At 52.0% G+C, this 21,417-nt stretch overlaps 1 protein-coding gene across 1 annotated transcript; it reads left to right on the top strand.

Annotated features, from left to right (window-relative positions):
- Positions 1 to 1,929: 1,929 nt before the first annotated feature.
- GLIPR2 (GLI pathogenesis related 2) lies at positions 1,930 to 19,643 on the top strand. Its single transcript, XM_032975519.2, has 5 exons — positions 1,930 to 4,024; positions 11,835 to 11,943; positions 12,630 to 12,733; positions 12,998 to 13,075; positions 13,849 to 19,643. The coding sequence occupies exons 1-5, from the start codon at positions 4,012 to 4,014 to the stop codon at positions 14,019 to 14,021; spliced, it is 477 nt and encodes a 158-aa protein (XP_032831410.1). The 5' UTR covers positions 1,930 to 4,011; the 3' UTR covers positions 14,022 to 19,643.
- The last annotated feature ends 1,774 nt before the right edge of the window (positions 19,644 to 21,417 follow it).

Raw genomic sequence — 21,417 nt, 5'->3', positions numbered from 1 at the left:
ATGACTATCATCAATAATCACCGTCAGTGGTGGCAGCAAAGGAGCCGTGAGCAATCCACCGCTGGATGGAACCCGCTACAATTTTCCCCCGAATTGGCACGAAAACACGTGGGGTGACGTCACGGCTCTTTGTCAACGCATTGCAACGGAGTTGTAACGATCCGATTCCAACCGCCGATTCATTCTCCTCTAGAATCGCCACCAAACGATTTCATCCCCCCCCCCCCGTGGTAGATGTAGCGTACGTGAAGCTATAGAATCGATAATGAGAATCGAGAGTGCTGCATTAAATACTTCGAAGTGCAATCGTAGTGTTGGAACTGATTGTGTGGAACAATTGATGATTCGCTACATTCCTAATGTGTATAGACACACGTGGGAATTCCCCTAACGTGCCCCACTCCCTCCCCCTATTCATCCTTCACCCTCCCCCTCCATCCCTTCCTCATCTCCTCCATCCCACACTCCCCTTCTCCATCCCTACACCCACCACTCCCACCTCACCCATCCCATGTCGCCTCTCTCCCTCTTCCTTCCTCCTCTTTATCCTCAAATCCCCCCCCGCATCCATCTTGCTCTCCCTCCTCTCAAACTCACTCCACAGGTCCCTCCCTCCACATCTCCCCCCCTCCTCATCTCCCTCCCTCCACAGCTCCCTCCTCATCTTCCTCCCTCCCCATATACCCCTTCATCTCCCTCCTCCCCATCTTCCTCCCTCCCCATCTCCCTCCCTCCACATCTCCCCCCTCCCCATCTCCCTCCTTCCACATCTCCCTCCCTCCACATCTCCCCCCCTCCTCATCTCCCTCCCTCCACAGCTCCCTCCTCATCTTCCTCCCTCCCCATATACCCCTTCATCTCCCTCCTCCCCATCTCCCTCCCCATCTCCCCCCTCCACATCTCCCTCCCTCCCCATCTCTCTCCCCATCTCCCTCATTTCCCCCCTCCCCACCAACACATGTGACGATGATCTGAACCGGTCCTGGGCGTCCTCGAGGTCGACTCGGCCTCAAACGAGTACCCGGTGCGATGTGCAGACATCGTCACTGGGGAGACAAAGGCGGCCGGGCGTGGTGCTGGCCACCCACCCCCCCCCCCCCCCGTGTGCCGTGCCAGCCTCCATAGGTGCTACTCGCTAGCAGCACTTGCCCCGGCGGTCTGTGAAGGCTACACAGGGGATCTTTGTGGTGTGCGGAGTATGGTGTATGGGAGATGTGCTGTATGGGGTGGTGTGCGTCGTTGATGGCTGGTATGACGAGTGTGCTGATATGGGATGACTCTCGATATGGGGGTGGGGTGGGCGTGGAGGCAGCAGGGGAGAGAGTGGGAGAGTTGGGGAGAGAGTGGGAGAATTGGGGGGAGGGAAGGGGAGAGAGTTGGGGAGAGAGAAGGGGGGAGAGAAGAGGAGAGAGTTGGGGAGAGAGTGGGAGAGTTGGGGAGAGAGTGGGAGAGTTGGGGAGAGAGAAGGGGAGAGAGTTGGGGAGAGAGAAGGGGAGAGAGTTGGGGAGAGAGAAGGGGAGAGAGAAGGGGGGAGAGTTGGGGAGAGAGTTGAGGAGAGAGCAAGGGGAGAGAGTTGGGGAGAGAGAAGGGGAGAGAGTTGGGGAGAGAGAAGGGGAGAGAGAAGGGGGGAGAGTTGGGGAGAGAGTTGGGGAGAGAGAAGGGGAGAGAGTTGGGGAGAGAGAAGAGGAGAGAGTTGGGAAGAGAGTTGGGGAGAGTTGGGGAGAGAGAAGGGGGGAGAGTTGGGGAGAGAGTTGGGGAAAGAGTTGGGGAGAGAGTTGGGGGGAGAGAGTTGGGGAGAGAGTTGGGGGGAGAGTTGGGGAGAGAGTTGGGGGGAGAGTTGGGGAGAGAGAAGAGGGAGAGAGTGTGCGGGGGGTCGGGAGCAGTTGGCGAAGTGGGCGGAGAGCTTCGTGCAACTTAACTCGAAACTCAAGAGGCGAGTTCCACTGCCTCTCTCGCCACCGATGGAGAACAGCTGCGAGACACACCCCACATAGACACACCCCCACAGAGACTCACCCCCACACAGACACAGAGACACACTCCCACATAGACACAGAGACACGCCCCCACATAGACACACCCCCACATAGACACAGAGACACACCCCACATAGACACAGAGACACACCCCCACATAGACACAGAGACACACCCCCACATAGACACAGAGACACACCCCACATAGACACAGAGACACACTCCACATAGACACAGAGACACACCCCCACATAGACACAGAGACACACCCCACATAGACATAGAGACACACCCCCACATAGACACAGAGACACACCCCACATAGACACAGAGACACACCCCCACATAGACACACCCCCACACAGACACAGAGACACACCCCCACATAGACACAGAGACACACCCCCACATAGACACAGAGACACATCCCCACATAGACACACCCCCACATAGACACACCCCACATAGACACAGAGACACACCCCCACAGAGACACACCCCCACATAGACACAGAGACACACCCCCACATAGACACACCCCCACATAGACACAGAGACACACCCCACATAGACACAGAGACACCCCCCCCACATAGACACAGAGACACACCCCCACATAGACACAGAAACACACCCCACATAGACACAGAGACACCCCCCCACATAGACACAGAGACACACCCCCACATAGACACAGAGACACACCCCCACAGAGACACAGAGACACACCCCACATAGACACAGAGACACACCCCCACAGAAACACAGAGACACACCCCCACATAGACACACCCCCACATAGACACACCCCACATAGACACAGAGACACACCCCCACATAGACACAGAGACACACCCCCACATAGACACAGAGACACACCCCCACATAGACACCCCCCCACATAGACACAGAGACACACCCCACATAGACACAGACACACCCCCACATAGACACAGAGACACACCCCACATAGACACACCCCCAGATAGACACACCCCACATAGACACAGAGACACACCCCCACATAGACACAGAGACACATAGACACAGAGACACCCCCACATAGACACAGAGACACACCCCCACAGAGACACACGGAGAGACACATAGGCACAGAGACACACCCCACATAGACACAGAGACACACCCCCACATAGACACAGAGACACATAGACACAGAGACACCCCCCCACATAGACACAGAGACACACCCCCACAGAGACACACGGAGAGACACATAGACACAGAGACACACCCCCACAGAGACACACGGAGACACACCCCCACATAGACACAGAGACACACCCCCACAGAGACACACGGAGAGACACGGAGAGACACATAGACACAGAGACACACCCCCACATAGACACAGAGACACACCCGCACAGAGACACACGGAGAGACACATAGACACAGAGACACACCCCCACATAGACACAGAGACACACCCCACATAGACACAGAGACACACCCCCACATAGACACAGAGACACACCCCCACAGAGACACACGGAGACACACGGAGAGACACATAGACACAGAGACACACCCCCACATAGACACAGAGACACACCCCCACATAGACACAGAGACACATAGACACAGAGACACCCCCCCAGATAGACACAGAGACACACCCCCACAGAGACACACGGAGAGACACAGACACAGAGACACACCCCCACAGAGACACAGAGACACACCCCCACAGAGACACACGGAGACACACACACAGCAATAGGAAAAACAAGAAAACAATCCACAGACGCGCAGAGAATTCGAGATACGAACGGAGACGCAGAGGAAGTGACACGGGCAGACAGAAAGACGCGGGCTTATAACGACACACAGACAGCGACCCAGAAAGACAAAGACGGACAGAGATACTCAAGAGCTACGTGCCAGACAGATACAGAAGGGAGGCGGAGTGGTAAAGAGAGAGACACAGAGGCTGCGTCACGATCCAGCTCACTCGCTCGCTCTCTCTCTCTTCCGAGTCATTCGGTGAAGTTTGACTCCGACCCGGGTCGCCATGGGGAAGTCTGGTGAGTGAGAGTGGGTGAATGGGTGGGTGTGTGTGGCGTGTGTTGTGTGCGGTGAGTGTGTTGTGTGGCGTGTGTGTGGTGTGTGTGGTGTGTCTGTGGTGTGTGTGGTGTGCGTGTTGTGTGTGTTGTGTGGCGTGTGTGTGCGGTGAGTGAGAGTGGGTGAGTGAGTGGGTGCGTGTGGCGTGTGTTGTGTGTGGCGTGTGTGTTGTGTGCGGTGTGTTGTGTGTGGCGTGTGTGTTGTGTGGCGTGTGTGTGCGGTGAGTGAGAGTGGGTGGGTGTGTGTGGCGTGTGTTGTGTGCGGCGTTTGTGTTGTGTGGCGTGTCTGTGGCGTGTGTGTCGTGTAGCGTGTGTATTGTGTGGCGTGTCTGTGTTGTGTAGCGTGTGTGTTGTGTGTTGTGTGGCGTGTGTGTGTTGTGTGGCGTGTCTGTGTTGTGTGTTGTGTGTGGTGCGTGTGTGTTGTGTGGCGTGTGTTGTATGTGTGGTGTGTGGCGTGTGGGTGTTGTGTGTGGTGCGTGTAGCGTGTGTGTTGTGTGTGTGGTGTGTTTCGTGTGTGGTGTGTGTTGTGTGTGGTGTGTGTTGTATGTGTGGTGTGTGGCGTGTGTGGTGTGTGGCGTGTGTGTTGTGTTTCGTGTGTGGTGTGTTTCGTGTGTGGTGTGTGTTGTGTGTGGTGTGTGCGAGGACGGGGTGCGTCTGCGCAGCGGTTAGCGCACTGCACTACGAACCCAGACACTCGAGTTCGATTCCCGGCCACGGCCAACAGAAGTTGTGGGGGTGACTTGTGGGGGGTGACTTGTGGGGGGTGACTTGTGGGGGGTGACTTGTGGGGGGTGACTTGTGGGGGGTGACTTGTGGGGGGTGACTTGTGGGGGGTGACTTGTGGGGGGTGACTTGGCAATCGATGCCCGGGGCCTATCCCCGTGTCGACTGGGCCGTCCTTGTGAGGACTCGGCGCGAAACGACGGACTTGCCGTGCGTCGGCGCCGGAGAGACAAAGGCGGCCAGGTGCTATCCTCACCACACGCACGCACAGGGGAATGTTTGATCTTTGCAACGACGAAGACGACATGTGAGCGAGAGAGTTTGAGTGAGTGTGAGCGAGATTCATCTCAGTCGACCCATGGCACCTGTAGGGTCTGTCCCGTGACCTCCTCCTGCACCTAGCCTGGCACAGTAGGGGGTACAGCTGGTGGTGCATCTGCCGGTCATCTCAGTCGATCCATGGCACCTGCAGGGTCTGCCCCGTGACCTCCTCCTGCACCTAGCCTGGCACAGTAGGGGTTACAGCTGGTGGTGCATCTACCACTCATCTCAGTCAGCCAACCCATGGCACCTCCAGGGTCTGTCCCGAGACCTCCTCCTGCACCTAGCCTGGCACAGTAGGGGGTACAGCTGGTGGTGAATCTACCGGTCATCTTAGTCGGTCAACCCATGGCACCTACAGGGTCTGTCCCGTGACCTCCTCCTGCACCTAGCCTGGCACAGTAGGGGGGTACAGCTGGTGGTGCATCTACCGGTCATCTCAGTCAACCAACCCATGGCACCTGCATGGTCTGTCTCGAGACCTCCTCCTGCACCTAGCCTGGCACAGTAGGGGGGTACAGCTGGTGGTGAATCTACCGGTCATCTCAGTCAGCCAACCCATGGCACCTGCATGGTCTGTCTCGAGACCTCCTCCTGCACCTAGCCTGGCACAGTAGGGGGGTACAGCTGGTGGTGAATCTACCGGTCATCTCAGTCAGCCAACCCATGGCACCTCCTGTTGGCGAGCCCTTCGACACTTCACGCGGTAGCCTCAAAGTCCACCTAGCCTGGCACAGGCGCCGTGATGAATGTCGGTTGTTGCTGTTGGTTTGAGTGAGAGACGGATGCGTTGAGTCGCTGTGATTATTGGGTGCGTTCTTAATTTACTCTCGCTCACCACTCACCACTCCTCACTCACTCACCACTCCTCACTCACTACTCATCACTAACTCACTCACCACTCCTCACTCACTCATCACTAACTCACTCACCACTCCTCACTCACTCATCACTCCTCACTCACCACTCCTCACCAATCCTCACTCCTCACTCACCACTCACTCACCACTCCTCACTCACCACTCCTCACTCACCAATCCTCACTCACCAATCCTCACTCATCACTCACTCATCACTCACTCACCACTCCTCACTCACTCACCACTCCTCACTCACTCACCAATCCTCACTCACCACTCCTCACTCACTCATCTCTCACTCGCCACTCCTCACTCACTCACCACTCCTCACTCACTCACCACTCCTCACTCACCAATCCTCACTCATCACTCACCACTCCTCACTCACTCACCACTCCTCACTCACTCACCACTCCTCACTCACTCACCACTCACTCACCAATCCTCACTCACCACTCCTCACTCACTACTCATCACTCTTCACTCACTCACCACTCCTCACTCACCACTCACTCACTCACCACTCTCTCACCACTCCTCACTCACCACTCACTCACCACTCACTCACCACTCACTCACCAATCCTCACTCACCACTCCTCACTCATCACTTTTCACTCACTCACCACTCCTCACTCACCACTCCTCACTCCTCACTCACCACTCACTCACTCCTCACTCACCACTCCCTCAGTCACTCACCACTCACTCACCACTCCTCACTCACTCACTCACCACTACTCACTCACTACTCACTCACCACTCCTCACTCCCTACTCACTCCTCACTCACCACTCACCACTCCTCACTCTTCACTCACTCACCACTCCTCACTCACCACTCCTCACTCACTCACCACTCCTCACTCACTCACCACTCCTCACTCACCACTCACTCACCACTCCCTCACTCACCACTCACTCCTCACTCACCACTCCTCACTCACTCACTCACCACTACTCACTCACTACTCACTCACCATTCCTCACTCCCTACTCACTCCTCACTCACTCACTCACCACTCACCAATCCTCACTCACCACTCCTCACTCACCACTCTTCACTCACTCACCACTCACTCACCACTCCTTACTCACCACTCCTCACTCACCACTCCTCACTCACTCCTCACTCACCACGCACTCACCACTCACCCCTCACTCACCACTCACTCACCACTCACTAACTCACTCACCACTACTCACTCACCACTCACTCACCACTCCTCACTCCCTACTCACTCCTCACTCACCACTCCTCACTCGCTCACCACTCACCACCCCCTCACCACTCACCACCCCCTCACCACTCACCACCCCCTCACCACTCCCACGCATTCGCTAGGCGTGAAGAGCGCTATAAGCATTACTTTATATAAATGTTATGTCCGTGTGTGTACCGCGGTGTTGTGTACTGTTGCGTATGTTACTGCCTGACTGTACTGCCAGTATATACTGTACTGTATACAGTATATAATGTAATGAATACAGTATACAGGTACTGTATACAGCAAATACTGCACTGTATACAGTATATTGTACTGTGTACAGAAAAAAATGGACTGTATACAGTATATACTGCACTGTGTGCTGCACGGTATACAGTATGTACTTGCCATACAGTATATACTGTACTGTGCACAGCATATCCTGTACTGTATACATTACACGCTGTACTGTACACAGGATATACCGCAATGTGTACAGTGCATACTTTTCTGTATACAGTATATACTGTGAAGTATACAGTATATACTGTCATGTGTACAGTATATAGTGCTGTATACAGTATATACCGTGCATGGATGGCATTGTGTATAAGTACAATATATACTGTGTTGACTACGGTGTATGTATATAATAGTATAAAGTATATGTCATTGTATACAGTAATATTATATACCTCCACCACCACCACCCTTGATGTCCTCACATCACCTCGTGGTTAATCCCCTACCCACTGCGGCCTAGTCTCTTATACCGGGAGGGGTGCGCCGTCCCTCGGCAGGAATCTAGGCGAGCCGGCGTTTGGAGGTGGTGGGCGTGTCCGTGGTCTGGAATTAATTTAAATACAAACTTTTTTTTAAACGGTGGATGATTATTATTATTTTTAAAAATAACTGTAGTGCGTCGCTGCCGCAAATGGTCAGCTCACTGGATTTGCAATCCACAGAGTCGCGGATGCGATTCGATCTCCCCGCCGTCCAGCGCCTCTGTTCACCATCCAGCAGTGGAGACGTGATTCATGCGATTGTCACGCGGTGCGGTGAAGCCGTCTCCACTACTGTGCCATGCGTGCGGCGGGCCCAAAGCGTGGGGCTACTCCCCACGTCTCTAGCCACCCCACGTCTCTAGCCACCCCACGCCTCTACCCCCCCCCACGTCTCTACCCCCCCCCACGTCTCTACCCCACCCCCCTAACACCTCTTCAACCTGCTCGGAAGAGTTGGACCAAACGCCGCCTTGGCACTGTCGAAGCTGTGTTGGACTCACTCATCCGCAAATTGGTTACACATTTTATCGCCCCCCGTGGGGAAAAGAGATGGCGTTGGCCGGACAAATCCGGGATTCGCAGCGAGCTATGATCTCTGTGTGATCCGCCAACCCCCCCCCCCCGCCACCGTGGTCAACTGACTGGGTTCACGAGGCTCGGTTATCTCCGTGCCCCTGTGTGGTGTTGCCCATTGTTGCCACATCACGGATGAGTGAGTGGCAGCGGTTGGGCAACGCCTGCCACTGGCTCGGCCTGGCACGACAAGATAATGTTAATATTGAGGCCTTCGTTACTTTGGGCGGTGTCTTCGTCTCCCCCCCCAAAAGTGTAGATTGGAGGGTATGATTCGTTACTTGGGCAACTTTCTAGAAAAGTCTGTCTTCAGGCCACTTTCGCCGATAAGACATCATGAGGGTGAGGGCCGCCACACCACGTGGAACCATTGTTGGGGTTTGACAGAGGCACGATGATGATGGTGGGGGGTGAGGGGTGTCACTCTTTGCGTATTGTTGGGGAGGCCGCACATCAGGGGCCGCACTAAAGGCCACCAGGGGCCGCACTAAAGGCCACCAGAGCCCGCCAGTGGCCCCGCGGGCCTTGCGATGAAGGACCACTGGCGTAAAGCAACAGCTGTGATTTCACACGGCGGTGGTCAGCGAGCCAGACGATTGCATCAGGAGTAGCGGAGGTGGCGTAGTTGTGGATCGGACGTTGAGTCCATGACACGTCCCATGGATCTCCTCTGGGTGACCACAGTTTCCGCACCCTGCTGGAGAGTTCAGTTTTCCATTTGTTCATCGTCGTCTGCTGCTGCTGCCATGGTTTGCGCAGTGAGAAGTGGTTTAGTGTTGTGACCCAGAACCTTCGACGGAAGATCCATTCCAGGGATCTTCTGCCGTCGTTGGGTCTTTCACGAGGTGTTTGTGACGTCCTCTTGAACTCCATTTTGGCTCTCAAATCTCCATCGTTCCTGGCTTGAAACCGCACCGCACGGCCTCTCGCCCGCTCGCGTAACTTCGGGCGGCGGCGGCGGCGGCGAGGTACCGTGCCGAGTCTATCCCGGCGGATTAGGGCGACGCGCGTTTTCCCACGGCTCGCTGGAACTTTCCGGAGGGTCGGGGAGCCCAGGGCGCTGTGGTCACTCGAGAGAGATCCAGGAGTACCACCACCACCGCCGCCGCCGCTTCGCAGCGTTGAGTTGGAACGTCTACAAGTCGAGTTCTGGTCCATACGGGTGCTGCACGGTGCTCGGATTACGGAGTACTCAAAGGGCCATGGTTCGTAGTTTTGTGGACCTGCTCAGTGGTCCTCTGATTCCGCATTCGGTGAAGCGTCGTGTGAATTATACGCTGGATGTGAGGGAGTTAATTTCCGTTTATTTTGAATTACCCTATGAGCCAATAAGCTCTTGAATCGGGTTTCGTATGTACCGTTGCGATTTTATGTATTTATTCTGGTTTGTCTGAAATGAAAGTGGAAGCCACTGCTACTAAGCTACGTCTACATCACCTCCACCACCAGGCTAATTGAGAACACAAAGACAACGCAGTCACTAAAGATTGGCCCTGAAGATGTAAATGGTCAACAAACGAAGACGCCCATTCAAAACAGGATTAGCCCTTTGTTATTTTAGACAAACCCAAAGAGTTATTTGTATTAGATAGGACGGCTCCAGCATGCAAAGCATTTGCTGCAGTGGAAAAAAGTTTGCCAGCATTTGTCGCTTGATGATGATGATTCACTTGATTACTGGATACAGATTGGGAATGGAGGTGGTGCACGTTTTCAGATCACAAACTGATCAACACCACACGTCAATAGTGATTAACTGTGATCATACATCAAAAGGTACTGCGATCTACGTGCACACAAAAAAAAAACAGGGATGTACAAGCACAATGTGCATGCACAATGTATGTTGATAACCCTATGAATAACCCAACCGGTAATGGATATCCATTGTAATTTATACACATTCATTAACACCCCCTCCCCCCCTCTGGCTTTTGCAACTGATTGGCTCACGGGTGACGACATCGCATTTATCCCTCAATACAAGAATTAAACGGGACTTATCCACAAATCTGGCTGTCGCCTAATGATGCAAGTCGTTGTAATTACTGGCGAATCATCGTACTCGAATTGTAAATGTTGTGGATTTTCTCTCCAACACAGCGGTGTGCTGAAGTAGTAAGGAATTGGCATGTTTTGGTTACGTGACAAACCTTACTAATTGGCTGTGTCGGGTGGTGGCGGGTTTAACGACACATTTATATTTACGCGATCTAACCCAAAAAAAACCTCATGACCCTGATACATTGCTCAATATACAAATGTACTTTTCCTCTACTTTGTATTTTATTTTACCAGCTAAGGCCCACTTAGCTATGCAGTTCTTTTTCAGAAGTGACCTGGCCACAATTGACAGCTCAACCAAGTGGCCCATCATGTGGACACTTATGGCAGCCAAATGCTCTCAGCGCGGGATGTTGATTCTAAACGTGGAGTGAAAAAAAAAACGGAGGACCCGGAGAAAAATCCACCCGACCACGGGGAGAGAGAGACGCGCGCACTCCAAATCTGCAAGCGTCAGGGTCGGGATCGAACCCATGACCTCCTGTATACCAGGCGAGGGAGTTAACATCTCGCCAGCGCCGTTGCCCTATGGCAGCGGCAGTTTGAAGGCGAGGGTTGGGGCAATGGCCCTTCTCCAGGAGCATGTCGATGGGCCGTCTGCCTGAAACGTCGCATTCATTTTGTTTCCTTCTAAGGCCACACACACACACACACTGTTACTAACGGACATGCCGAGTTGCTTTGTTGTTTTGTCTTTTTGCACCGCTGCCAATGCAGCAGCAGCAGCAGCATGAAATCGTTTGCGAGCAATGGGACGCCACTGTTTTTGCTTTCGTTTTGCACTTTAAACCCCAACACGGGCGGGTTGCTTACATTCCACGCGTGCAAAGATTCCCAGGCCCCAACCCTCCCCCCGCCCCCTCTCTGTGTCAAAACAACGAGCTCAGCGGAAAAACAGCCGCATCGGAACAGCAACGTCACCGGCAGTGGTGCGATTGTGGCCATGAAACCCCAACAATGGGCCATATAGTAAACCCAGAGACTCACAGAGATCTATAGAAAGCCCTAGAGATACATAGAGATATTTTAAAGACAAGCCGTGCATTTGTTCGCAATGCAACCCACACTTTGGGCCATATTGTAAACCCAGAGACTCATAAATATGCATAGAAACACTTAGAGACCCATAGAGAGACAAAGATATACATTAAAGACAAGCCACAGCCGTGCGATTGTTCGCCATGCAACCCACACCATGGGGCATATAGTAAACCTCGAGTGAAACGTTGCTTCTGCCCGCAGCCTCGAAGGAGTTTGCACGCGAGCTGTTGAATGCACACAACGACTACCGCAAGACGCACGGGGTGGCCACGCTGTCGCTCTCCTCCAAGATGTGTCGTGAAGCACAGAGGTCAGGCCGCGGCGATCGCACGCACGTGCATGCACACGCAGACGGAGGTGGGGGGGGGGACGGACGGACAGACACGCAGATAGATAGACGGATCAGCGGTCACGTGGACGGATATAAGGATGGACAGAACGACGGCTGCGGCAGACGGAGAGACGGAGCAATTGCCGCACAGACCGATGGCCGGATGGAACGGGCAGACGATAGACCGCCGGGCAGACAGAGAAGCGGTCAAATGGACAGAAGGACGGACGGACGGACAGATGCAGCACGAAAATTAAAAAAAAACACGTAATCAGGGTCGATTTGGTCAATGACCCTTCTTATCCGTCACGCGGTTGTTTTTGCATCGATTTACATTCGCTTCATTGTCATAGTTTTATTTTTTTTCTTTCGTCGTTTTGGTGACGACCCAAGTCACTCTCGCGAATGAGGTTACTACCCTTGCCTCCTGAACTCTCGCCCAGTTAACCAAATCACCATTGAACCTGCATCTGCTTTGAAGAATGGGCCATTGCCCCAACACGCCGTCTTTTTCACGTTGATGTTGGGGTGCCCACGGCGTTCTTGAGGAACGTGTTGCGTCGGTGTAATCGGCGACCTGGAAGACGGACGACGCTCCCTCGGGCCTTCCCGCGGACTCCTCGCGGCCGCCGGCTGACACCGCCGGTTTTGACGTGTCGTTTCAGCTATGCCGAGTCGCTGGCGCGGACCCGGGTCCTCAAGCACAGCTCGGACACGGAGAGGGGCCAGTGTGGGGAGAATCTCGCGTGGGCCTCCTACGATGAGCCAGGTGGCCAAGTTCCCTCCCCGTCCGCTCGTGTCCCCCCCCCCCCCCCCAAGTTCGGACTCCACAATATTTATTCGGAACCCGAGGAATCCGATGAGCTACGAAGCTCTTTTTCAAGTTGTCATAACCTCGGCCCGTCTCATGAACGCGCTGATCCCACTCGCTCTGCGATGCTTCCGATTGGTGCTGCTTGTCGCTGGCTGCTCGGGGGTTTTTGGGCCCTTGGGCCAGTGCTCATCCGCGAACGTTTGGGTGTTGCACGCGCAGCTAAGGAGGTGGCGGAGAGGTGGTACGCGGAAATCCAGAACTACAACTTCTCCAACCCGGGCTTCTCTTCTGGCAGTGGTGAGCGGCAATTGAAGCCACTGCACAACACCGCCCGAGCCTGATGATTGGTGAACACGGACGGGAAGCTGTGACGTGGTGGTTGGGAGTGGGGGTGGCAATGGCTCCCCCTCCCCCCATTCCCCCCTTCCACCACCAGTTTCCCTCAACAGGGAGAGGGGTCCTTATCTATAAATATGGGGCAGGTAAATCAGCATGGGTTCAAGCGAGCCTGACCCTGCTGATGAGACACTGAATGTCGAAACCGGTCCAGAGTGTTCCTCGTATTCAAGCAATGCTGCTGCAATGATGTTTTTGTTATGTCGAAGGACAGATACGGAACAGATGAGCCCGTATTGTGTGCCAAGTTATTTTGGTGCCTTGGAGTCTCCACAACTGTGTTTATTAAATACATACAGCATTATATTGAATAATGTACTACTACTACTAATAATGATAACGACGAAAAAAACGCTACACGTTCGTCAATAGCAACACGGCGGCCTTAAAAGGAAAAAATATATATATAACAGGCGACGTTTCGAGCAATGGCCCTTCTTCGCAGCACGCATCTGCGTGCTGTGAAGAGGAAAGACCCGAAAGGCCAGCTACCGTACGTATCTTTTTATCCCAAGGCCACGCGGTGTCATCCTTTGGCTAACCGCGCTTTCGCATCACTGCCAACGCAGCAGCAGCAGCAGATCATTTGTTCGACGATAATGACGGCGATGACGGTGGTGATGATGACGTCGCCTCCCCTTCCCCCCGTGCCGCGTGGCGTGGACCCGGCGCAGGCCACTTCACGGCCATGGTTTGGCGCAGCAGCCGCAAGCTCGGCGTGGGGCGGGCGCGCGCCAGCGACGGCTCGGCGTTCGTGGTGGCTCGATACTTCCCGGCGGGCAACGTGGTCAACCCGGGCCAGTTCCGCGACAACGTTCCGCCGGCGGGCGCGTCGGCCAGGAAGTGACACCGCGGCCGGCCAGGGAGGGGGACGGGGACGGGGCAACGTACGCTGAAACACGGGGGGGGCGGGCGCCGGCCGGCCGAAGGTGGAAATGATAAAAAGTACACCGTCGGCGAATGTCATTGTGATCGCACATCATCAACGAGCGCAGTAGCGGTTGTCGAAAAGATTTGTGTTACCGGCGGGGGGTGGGGGGGGTGGAGGGGGTGGGGCAGCGCAGGCTGCGGCGAGGTTGCCGTGCAGGAGAAGTTGCCGAAGGAGTTGCCGTGCCGACGCGAAGCGAGCTGTCACGTGACGCGTACGCGCGACGGTGAAGCGCGTGGCTGGCTTGCACGACGCGCGCTCGTACACGGCGTGAAAGTGATGCCGTATGGAGGGGGAGTGCAGGGAGATGAGAGGAGGGGTAGGAGATGGTTGTGAAGGGGAGCGTGATGAGAGGTGGCGACGTAGGAGAGTGAGACGGGAGGATGCAGATTTTTATTTTTTAAGTTTACCCATCATCAGGTGTGTGTAATATCGAACATCTTAGTTGGTAATTTAATGGAGAAGATTTGTTAGTTTTGGAGAAGTACACTGCGGTGGGTTGTAGGGACTGGTGTTTAAGTAGCCCTGCAATATTGTGTCTGTGTGTAGTGTGAAACGGTGGTGCAGTGGTTAGCACGCACTGCATTACGAACCCAGCGACCCGACCTCCATTCCCACTCACGACCAATAAGAGTGGTGAATATTTGCACCGGGCCTGGGCCTGCCTTGGGTCGACTCAGTTTTAGTCGCTAAACATCAGCGCTCGGGAGAAAAGGGCAGGCAGGCGTGGTGTTGGCCCACCCACAACCAACTCATAGCTGCTCGCTGATAGCACATGCCTCAACAGCCTGTTAAAAGGCTATACAGAGGATCCTTGTCTTTTTGTGTGTGTAAGGCGGTCTTATCATCAGCTGCACCAAAAAAAAACACCTGCCTCTGTACTTCATGCCATTATCAGAATAAGACTTTATTTATCCTGGAAAAAATGTAACACTCCATCCGCCCCTGTGGTGCAATTAGGTGGTTATGGAGAAGGTGGAGGAATTCCCATACCTGACCAGTACCGGTTGGGTAGCGGATGTCTCACTCCAAATCAGCCGAGCGGGGTTTATCTATTCATTGCCTCGTGGAAGCTACCTGGCATGTTACTCCACATACAGCTCCAGGTCCTCTCTGCCACGACAGTACCCTCTATTCTCTTATGCTTGCGAAATGTGGACCGCTTTGAATGAACATCTGTGGCGACGTGAAACATTCAGGCTGGCCATGCCTGCGATCCATCCTGGGTTTGACCAGACTGGATTGTGCGAGGAGCTCACAATTCATTGCAACGTCTGAGCACAGTCCCATCAGGGAGCTCCCCTGGCAGACGAGGCTGCGTTGGCTGGGTCACGTTAGCCCGTGCGCCCAGCCACCTCATGGCCATACAGTGTCTGTTTGTCTGGATAAAGAGGCTTAAGTGGGTGAGGGATGGGCTCGAGAACAGATGGGCCGATGTGGAACAGGAGGATGTGGAGCTGAATGGACTTGCCGATGACCTGTACCAGGTGTCAGGCAGAGTGATGGGTGGCTAAAACGCAGCGGGGAGTGTAGGTTAACTTAAACAATAATTAAATAAATGTGGCCTTAGGTAACCCCACATCATCTCGGTGTGTCCCGTGGCCTTCTGCCGGCGAGCATTTTCCCCACTTCACGTGGCCGATATTCGTGCACCTAGCCTGGCATAAGCATCGTGGTGATATCCACCGCCCCTTAGTTGTGAACGAAGTCCGTTGTTACGTGTGCATGTATATATATACACGTGCGAGTGCGTGCACGCGTGTGCGAGTGCACGGTTTGTTTATACAGCTACATGTGGTCGAGAAGTTGCTGATGAGTGGGAATACCGGGCGAGCCTCGGGAGCCAAACAGCCTTCGCGAGCCTCCTGTGTTTCTCGTCCAAGTACCCCGGGCGTTCGTAACACAACAACAATTTTTTACTGGCAGCGGTGTCTCCCATCCGGTTCTGTCGATTGACGCAGAGGGAACCAAGCGGAAATCGGTGCACAGAGCCCCTCCCCCCCTACCCCCCGCATGCCCACTCCACCTTGAGCTCTCGGAATATTATTTTAACCGTGCTGATTTATATATATATATTTTTTATCGCTCTGTGCAAAACGAACACCGGAATTGGAACACAATGGAGACGTAGCCTAGTGGTCATTGTGTGCCAGGGTAACTGCGGAGAAGCTTTCACTCAAAAGCTCATTCTTTAACCGGTGGAGTTGGCAGCTCGGGAGGCTGACTTACAGCGAGGGAAAAAAGTATTTGATCCCCTGCTGATTTTGTACGTTTGCCCACTGTCAAAGAAATGATCAGACTATAATTTTAACGGTAGGTTTATTTGAACAGTGAGAGACAGAATAACAACAACAAAAAATCCAGAAAACGCATGTCAAAAATGTTATAAATTGATTTGCATTTTAATGAGGGAAATAAGTATTTGACCTCTCTGCAAAACATGACTTAGTACTTGGTGGCAAAATCCTTGTTGGCAATCACAGAGGTCAGACGTTTCTTGTAGTTGACCACCAGGTTTGCACACATCTTAGGAGGGATTTTGTCCCACTCCTCTTTGCAGATCTTCTCCAAGTCATTAAGGTTTCGAGGCTGACGTTTGGCAACTCGAACCTTCAGCTCCCTCCACAGATTTTCTATGGGATTAAGGTCTGGAGACTGGCTAGGCCACTCCAGGACCTTAATGTGCTTCTTCTTGAGCCACTCCTTTGTTGCCTTGGCAGTGTGTTTTGGGTCATTGTCATGCTGGAATACCCATCCACGACCTATTTTCATTGCCCTGGCTGAGGGAAGGAGGTTCTCACCCAAAATTTGACGGTACATGGCCCCGTCCATCGTCCCTTTGATGCGGTGAAGTTGTCCTGTCCCCTTAGCAGAAAAACACCCCCAAAGCATAATGTTTCCACCTCCATGTTTGACGGTGGGGATGGTGTTCTTGGGGTCATAGGCAGCATTCCTCCTCCTCCAAACACGGCGAGTTGAGTTGATGCCAAAGAGCTCTATTTTGGTCTCATCTGACCACAACACTTTCACCCAGTTGTCCTCTGAATCATTCAGATGTTCATTGGCAAACTTCAGACGGGCATGTATATGTGCTTTCTTGAGCAGGGGGACCTTGCGGGCGCTGCAGGATTTCAGTCCTTCACGGCGTAGTGTGTTACCAATTGTTTTCTTGGTGACTATGGTCCCAGTTGCCTTGAGATCGTTGACAAGATCCTCCCGTGTAGTTCTGGGCTGATTCCTCCCCATTCTCATGATCATTGCAACTCAACGAGGTGAGATCTTGCATGGAGCCCCAGGCCAAGGGAGATTGACAGTTCTTTTGTGTTTCTTCCATTTGCGAATAATCGCACCAACTGTTGTCACCTTCTCACCAAGCTGCTTGGCAATGGTCTTGTAGCCCATTCCAGCCTTGTGTAGGTCTACAATCTTGTCCCTGACATCCTTGGAGAGCTCTTTGGTCTTGGCCATGGTGGAGAGTTTGGAATCTGATTGATTGCCTCTGTGGACAGGTGTCTTTTATACAGGTAACAAGCTGAGATGAGGAGCACTCCCTTTAAAAGTGTGCTCCTAATCTCAGCTCGTTACCTGTATAAAAGACACCTGGGAGCCAGAAATCTTTCTGATTGAGAGGGGGTCAAATTCTTATTTCCCTCATTAAAATGCAAATCAATTTATAACATTTTTGACATGCGTTTTTCTGGATTTTTTTGCTGTTATTCTGTCTCTCACTGTTCAAATAAACTTACCATTAAAATTATAGACTGATCATTTCTTTGTCAGTGGGCAAACGTACAAAATCAGCAGGGGATCAAATAATTTTTTCCCTCACTGTATAACGGCCATGTCGGGGCCCTTCGCGGGCAGTGGTACGCTGCGGGTGACTGCCTGTAACCCAGCGGTGTGAGCCACCAAGTCCACAGAGTTGGATTAAAGGCAGCCACGTGCAGTGTCGACACCACAGCCACGTGCAGTGTCGCCACCACCCAGGTAGCCGGCCCGGGATCGGTTCAAGTGCCGCTCGACGCCGATGTTGTCTGTGGCTGGGAATTGAACTCTGACCTCACTGGGATTAAAGCGCAGTGCTGTTAACAATCTTCCCAAATCGCTGCACGATTTTACGGAATAGCGAAATAGCACGATTTGATGAGCCTCCTCCTTTTTATAATGTCACTTTTTTTTTTTACAAAAATTGTTTTGTTTTTTTTGCTTGAAATTGCTGAGAACGTGTGTTTTTTTATGCTTTCCGAATTTTTAACGTTTCCTGATGAAACGCTTTGTCAATGATATTCTTATTCAAATGATGATACCGTAGAAGTATTCCTCGTAGTATTACGCCACACAAGTACAAGCCGTGACGTGTGTTTACATTGATACAGAGACGAAGTTCAATAGGCCAGCACGGCGAATGCCACATAATCCTCTTGCCATCGCTTCCTTCCTTCTGTCAGATCGCATAGCTGCTGCACGGTTGTCATCCAACCTCCGCCGTCTGCATGAACCCACACGTTGCTTTCACCCTCTCCGTCCTGCACACGTAGCAAACGCAAGACGAAGACATTCCCTTTCCACTGCTGGCGTTGTGGCTTCATCCTCCTTGTTACACGGCTGTTCAACACGTCTTTTAAGGGCAGCTCATACAGTCTCATCATCATTACCACTACCACCATCATTATCACCATCATCATCTGTGGCTTCAGGTCTTCTTTTTCCCATGGTTACCAACCTGTGGGTGCAATTCCAGTGTCCATCTCGGTGACCGGCCATCCTCCTCCAACCTGGTGCACGTGTCTCACCCACCCATCTCGACCATCTCCGAATTACATCCACAAAGCTATTCCTGCCACGTACACATTCCTAGCCTCCCAAGTTGCTTACCGTAATCCTGCCATGAAATCCCTATAACTCAAAAAGCCAGAAGCTGCTTTTCCCGTTCTGTTACAGTCCAGTGGCCAGTTGCATCCAACAAGTTGTTTTAAAAAAACCAAAATCTTACTTGATTGGCACTGACTAGGAGGTCAGGGGAAGTTTTGTGCTCAAGTTGTTTTATGCAAATGACCCCGCACGGCATCGTAGGCATTGCTCCTGAGCAGAGTCAAGCCGAACCGAAAGCTGGATCCAGAAACCGTTGTTAACCGCTCATTTATTCTTGAACAGAAACTGAAAACCGAACGGAATTTTTGTAAAAAAAAATGCTGTTTCGGACCCAAACCTACCCCAAAAGTACCGGTAACCGATTTTAACCGGTTACGTTTACACCCCCCCCCCCCCCCGTATGTAGCCGCGCTGTCAAAAGTAACATTTTCTACGAACCTCTTTTGGCCAAATTTCCCATTAAAAACCAGTTCAGTGGGTTTGTTGGATTAACCCGAAAGAGAGAACCGGCAGATCGATGGGTTTCTCGCTCTTGCTCCCGAAGAATCGACGAGCCAGCCGTCAATGCATGTAACGACGCTTAAATATGTGACCGGATCTCGCGCGCGCGCACCTCACTTTGGCCACACTGCAGTGATTCACTTCTGCATTAAACTCGTGCACAACAAACCCTGTCCCGTGCCTTGATTACAACGTCTGAGAAAATGTTGGTGGTGGTGGTGATTGGTGGTGATGTTTATAACTATATTAAGCTTAAGTTACACTATGTTTACTGTTCATGGGTATGTTGTTATTATTTAACAAAAATAACCCCAAGAAATAAACAAAAATTCGCATCTATTATAAAAGCGCCCCGGCGTTTCCGTTTGTAGGTCAACTAAATCACAAGAGAGCCATTCAGAAGGACTGAATCAAAAAATTATAGAAAGATGGGGTAAAAAAGTTGATCCAACAGGCTTACAGAAATGGTCTACCCCCCCCCCCCATTGATTTATTTGTAGGCATATATGTCTACACACCCTGCATACAATAGAGTCAATAGAATGGGCTGACTTGTATTTACTGAGTCTAGTAATATATACTATTGCATGTAGGGTATATACCTACACACCCTAAATACAACAGAGTAGTATCTACTGACTATAGTATCTACTGACTCTACAGTAGTATCTACTGACTCTACAGTAGTATCTACCGACTCTACAGTAGTATCTACTGACTCTACAGTAGTATCTACTGACTCTACAGTAGTATCTACTGAATCTACAGTAGTATCTACTGACTATAGTAGTATCTACTCACTCTATAGTAGTATCTACTGACTCTACAGTAGTATTTACTGACTCTACAGTAGTATCTACTGACTAGTAGTATCTACTGATTCTACAGTAGTATCTACTGACTAGTAGTATCTACTGACTCTACAGTAGTATCTACTGACTCTACAGTAGTATATACTGACTATAGTAGTATCTACTGACTCTGCAGTAGTATCTACTGACTCTGCAGTAGTATCTACTGACTCTACAGTAGTATCTACTGACTCTACAGTAGTATCTACTGACTCTACAGTAGTATCTACTAACTCTATTGTAGTATCTACTGACTCTATAGTAGTATCTACTAACTCTATAGTAGTATCTACTGACTCTACAGTAGTAACTACTGACTCTAGCAGTACGGAGCAAGTGGATCGGCATATATGCCTAGACACCCTAAATACAATACATACAATAGTCAGTATCTGATGACTCTATAATAGTATCTACTCTAGAGTCAGTAGTATCTGCTGACTATAGTAGTGTAAGGACAGTACGGTGTGATGTCGGGACAGTACGACTCCCCGTGACCATGGTTACTAATTAACGTAACGGGAACAGACAGGGTCATCTTAGGGTAATGTGGGACCTAAGTGGTCGCTAATAATGATTGATGCGACAACCTTGGCAGGGTTGCAGTGAGGGGAAGCACGTGACCTAACGGTCGTAAATTGTAATAAGGACAGAGACTGACAGCGCCAGGTGCTGTGAGAGAGGGTTTGGGAATAGGGGCGTGGCCGGGTCGTGTGGGGGATAAAAGCCGGGGCGAACCGGGGCTCTGGGCTGCTGTTGTGGGGGAACTGCCGTTGCCTCGGAGTGGGTCGTCTTCATCATCCTGGCGTGGGCACCTTGTAGTCTTAGAACGCTATGCTTACGTTGTCTCAGAATAGAGTTACCTAAGTTACCCAAGTGTATATCGTCACTCGCGGTTACCCGTTAAGTTATCGATGAGTCGGCAGACTTTATTCATAATAAATGTAGATATAACTCAAAAAGACGGTGTCTTTGAGAGCTACATTACAGTAGTATCTACTCTAGTCAGTATCTGCTGACTCTGTAGTAGTATCCACTCTAGAGTCAGTAGTATCTGCACATATTGGGGGGTGGCGCAGGAAGAAGAGGAC

Source organism: Petromyzon marinus, chromosome 56 (assembly GCF_048934315.1).
Source record: "Petromyzon marinus isolate PM22_M1 ecotype Great Lakes invasive population chromosome 56, UKy_Petmar_22M1.pri1.0, whole genome shotgun sequence".
NCBI lineage: Eukaryota > Metazoa > Chordata > Hyperoartia > Petromyzontiformes > Petromyzontidae > Petromyzon > Petromyzon marinus.
The sequence above is the reverse complement of the archived record's forward strand: the minus strand, read 5'-3'. Positions and strand labels throughout refer to the sequence as shown.

What these genes read in the sequence shown, in the direction of transcription:
- GLIPR2 (XM_032975519.2), top strand. An exon ending in ATGTGTCGTGAAGCACAGAG is followed by an intron (nt 11,944 to 12,629) that starts GTCAGGCCGCGG and finishes GTGTCGTTTCAG; the next exon opens with CTATGCCGAGTCGCTGGCGC. An exon ending in GGGCTTCTCTTCTGGCAGTG is followed by an intron (nt 13,076 to 13,848) that starts GTGAGCGGCAAT and finishes GACCCGGCGCAG; the next exon opens with GCCACTTCACGGCCATGGTT.